The sequence below is a fragment of the Crocuta crocuta genome, unplaced genomic scaffold, assembly GCF_008692635.1.
Source record: "Crocuta crocuta isolate KB4526 unplaced genomic scaffold, BGI_CrCroc_1.0 scaffold267, whole genome shotgun sequence".
Classification (NCBI taxonomy): domain Eukaryota; kingdom Metazoa; phylum Chordata; class Mammalia; order Carnivora; family Hyaenidae; genus Crocuta; species Crocuta crocuta.
The window spans coordinates 1853364-1857310 of NW_027531899.1; the positions used below are offsets into that span (position 1 = coordinate 1853364).

General features: G+C 58.5%; 1 protein-coding gene across 1 annotated transcript in view; it reads right to left on the reverse strand.

The window, feature by feature from the left end:
• Window positions 1–3947, reverse strand: part of RYR1 (ryanodine receptor 1) — a 115724-nt gene that overhangs the window by 47839 nt on the left and 63938 nt on the right. Inside the window, 4 exon segments of the mRNA XM_077773631.1 lie at window positions 894–986; window positions 1066–1153; window positions 2845–3085; window positions 3794–3947. The exon segment at window positions 3794–3947 is cut by the window's right edge and continues 173 nt beyond it. Of these exon segments, the coding sequence (XP_077629757.1) occupies window positions 894–986; window positions 1066–1153; window positions 2845–3085; window positions 3794–3947 (576 nt within the window).

A 3947-nucleotide genomic window follows, 5' to 3' on the forward strand; every position in this document is an offset into this window, starting at 1 on the left:
AAAATGGGGAGATGGGAGAGGAGGACACTGGGGTGGGGGAAGGAGATGGAGGAGGGGAAAGTGGCAGAAGAGGGGGATGAGGGGGAGAGGGGAGGAAGGAGGAAAGGGAGGACGAGGTGGGGAGGAGGCAGAGGAGGGAGATGTGGAGGAGGGAGAGGAGGGGGTAAGGAGGAGAGATATGGGAGAAAGGTGATGGGGAGGGAGATGGGGAGGAGGGAGAAGGGTGATGGAGAAGGAGAGGAAGGGGATGGGGAAGAGGGAGAGGAGAGAGATAGGGAGGAGATGGGAGGAGGGAGATGGGGAGGAGGGAGGGGGAGGAGGGAGATGGGGAGGAGGGAGATGGGGAGGAGGGAGGTGGAGGAGGGAGATGGGGAGGAGGGAGGGGAAGGAGGGAGGTGGGGGAGATGGGGAGGAGGGTAATGGGGAAGTGGGTGAGGAAAGAGATGGGAAGAGGGAGGCAGGGAGGAGAGATATGGGAGAACGGTGATGGGGAGGAGATGGGGAGGAGGAAGAGGGGTGGTGGGGAGAGGGTGACGGGGAGGGAGAGGAAGGGGGTGGGGAAGAGGGAGATGGAGAAGAGGGACAGGGAAAAGAAGGGAAGGAGGGAGAGGAGGGCAATAGGGAGGAGAAAGATGGGAGGAGGGTAATGGGGAGGAGGGAGAGGGGGAGGAGGGAGAGAAGGGAGATGGGGAGGAGATGGAGCAAGAAGAGGGAAAATGGGGGGAAGGGACAAGACAGAGGAGGCGGGAGATGGAGATGAGGAGGAGGGAGACGGGGTGCTGTGACGCTGGGGGAACGGGGCAGGGATGGCTAGCTGGTGAAGGGGTCAGGTGGGACGGCCTGGAGGGTGCTCCCGCCCTCCCTGCTCCGTGCTCCCGGAGCCTGGCACCCACCTTGGCCATTTTGCTTTTGTTGTCAGCAGTCAGAAACGACATGTTGTTGATCTCATTCTGGACCACGAAGTTCTGCTCCTCGCGCTTAAAGTTCTGGTGGGGGAGGCAGTGTCAGGATCAGCCGGGGCAGTGAGGGCCGAGGCGAGGGGGGCCTGGGCCAACGGGAACTCACGTGGGACTTCGACCAGTAGATGAAGATCTCGCCCACCATCCTGAACAGCTCCTCGGCGCTGGGATTGGGCTCCGTCAGCCAGTGTGCCCTGGGCGGGCAGGGAAGGGGGCCGGTGAGCGATGGGGGAAGGGACCCCCAGGAGAGGACACCACGTGGAGAGCTCTCAGGGGAGGGGATCAGGGGACCTGGAGATTCCAATGGGAGGGATGGGATGGAGTTTTCTAGGGTAAGCTGGTCATTCAATGATCTAAAAATCGTAACTATCCTTTAAAAAAAAGAAGTTTTTTCTATCTCTAACCTTTTTATTAAGTATCACATAAAGTGATCACATAAAGTGTCAGCTTGATGATTATTACAATGTGAACACACTTGTGTAACCACCACCCAAGTGAAGAAATAAGGACGTCTGGGTGGCTCAGTCCTTTAAGCGTCCAGCTTCGGCTCAGGTCATGATCTTGCNGTCTGTTCTTGAACCTTACATAAATAGATAGAATAGGTACTCTATTTTTATAACTCTTCCTGGCTTCCTTCAGCCTGACATTTGTGACATTCATCCACATCGTCGTATGTTGCAATGGTTGGTTCATTTTCATTGCCGTGTAGTATCCCGCGGTGGGAATGCGCCACAATTTACTTGTTCAAACCCTCTGACCCAGTGCGCGGACTCCTGGGGACCTAACCCACGGCAATACCCCCGTCATGACGCAAAGAGGGGTGTGCATGGATATATATAGCAGTCATACCACTAACTTCCAATTTACGCCCCTGTGACAGGCATAGCTAATCAATCAGAGCCCCTTTCCTTACAGAGCCCTGATGCAACCTGAAAATCTTTTCAACCAAGATAGAACTAGGAGTGGAAATGTACTCACTATCCTTGGATTAGGCTGCCCCTAGGAGTTAATAATTCGTTAAACAGTGCTTCTGATTTTAGGGAGATGTTAGCAGTTGGTTAATACCTGCTCTTGCTTTTGACTTAAAAAAAATTTTTTTTTTTATTTTTGAGAGAGTGAGAGACAGAGCATGAGTGGGGGAGGGTGCAGAGAGAGAGAGGGGAACAGAGGATCCGGAGCAGGCTCCAGACTTGGTGCTGTCACCACAGAGCCTGATGTGGGGCTCAAACTCACCAACTGCGAGATCATGACCTGAGCCAAAGTCGGATGCTCAACTGACTGAGCTACCCAGGTGCCCCAGCTTTTGATTTAAAAAAAATTTTTTTTTTAATTTTTGAGAGGGAGAGAGAACATGAGCAGAGAAGGGGCAGAGAGAGAGGGGGACAGAGGATCCGAAGTGGGCTCCAAAATGACAGCAGCAAGCCAGATGCGGGGCTCGAACCCAGGGACCGGGAGATCAGGACCTGAGCTAAAGTCGGACACTCAACCGCCTGAACCGCCTGAACCACGCAAGCGCCGCCCCTGCTCTTGCTTTTCTTAAAGAGCTGTTTCTGAGGACAACGGCTGGCCAGCTCCGGACCATCTTCCTTTCATCTCAGGGACGGACGGAGGCCTGAGCACTGGGCCTCACTGCGCAAATCGGACAGCCCCGCGCACCCGAGGCCGGAGGCGGCCTCCCCGGGGCTCAGACTCCGGCGATGCAGGGGAGTAGAAGGGGAGCGGACGCCAGCCGGCTGGGTTTTGCAGGGGCCGGAGGCAGTGGTGGGGGGTGGTCAGAAGGTGGGGTGGGGTCAGGCGAGAACTGGAGAAAGTTCATAGCAACTCCGCAGGTGAGGGGGTCAGAGGGGCCCAGGGAGGCCGCGGGGACGGCTGGGGGCTCGCTGACCTGTTGTTGTCCACGTAGCGGATGAGCAGCGGGTAGAGGGCGTACAGGTCCCGGCAGAGCACGGAGAACTCGTCGCGCACCAGCAGCTCGCCCTCCTGGGCCTCGGCCTTGGCCTCCAGGCGCAGCTGCTCCTCCTCGGCCACCACCTTCCCCGCGCGCTTGCGCAGCCGCCCGATGGTGGGGATGAAGTGGGAGTGCAGGAGCTCGGGCCTCGCGCGGCTCACGATGGGCTGCGCGAACACTGCGGGGGCGAGGCGCACCCGGGCGCGCGTGCTGCTGACCGGCCTCCAACTCCAGCGCCTGACCTGTGACCTCTGATCCCACTCCTGACCTTGGGCCCTGACCTCCGACATAGCCCCTGCTCCCTATCATATCCCTTGACCTGAACCTGTGACCCCAGCCTGACAGAAGCCCCTGACCTCTGACCCCAGCAACGGTAGCTTACCCCAGCCTCTGACCTCTGACCCTGGCCTCCCATCCCAGCCCCCAATCTCTAGCTTGACCCGACTGCTGACAGAGAGCTTCTGATTCAGGAATCCCATCCCTTCGAAGACTCATTTCTTGACTGCTGACCTACAAACCCATCCACATCAGGGACCCTGACACCTGACCTGGTTCTCTCCCCCTCCGTATGAGGAACCCAGGCCTCCGACCCAATTCCTAACCCTCTCGAAGGCTCCAGAAACTCAGAATCCATCCCGGAGGACTCCTGGGACCCATCCATCCACCCCAGACCCCAAGAGCCCGAGATTCTGACACCCTGTGGTGACCCCCTGGCCTTCTGCCCCCGAGAAAACCTAGACTCTGACTCCTCCCAGCTCCCAGGAAAAGCCAGACCCCGAGGCTCTCTCTCAGACGGTGAGATCAAAGGGCTTGGGCCCCAAGACCCCTTGGCCCCAGTCCTCAGGAGGCTGGAGCACCCCCTGGGGTCTCCCCCACCCAGACCCACCTGCGAGCCGCTTCATCCAGGACGCCTCGTCAATGCCCAGGTTGTTGACGATGATGCGCAGGATGTTCCCCAGCAGGGAGTTGAGGTGGTCAGAGGTGACGGCTGTGCAGGGCGGGGGCGCCCCAGCGGGCAGGGCGGGCGGGGGGGCTTCGGG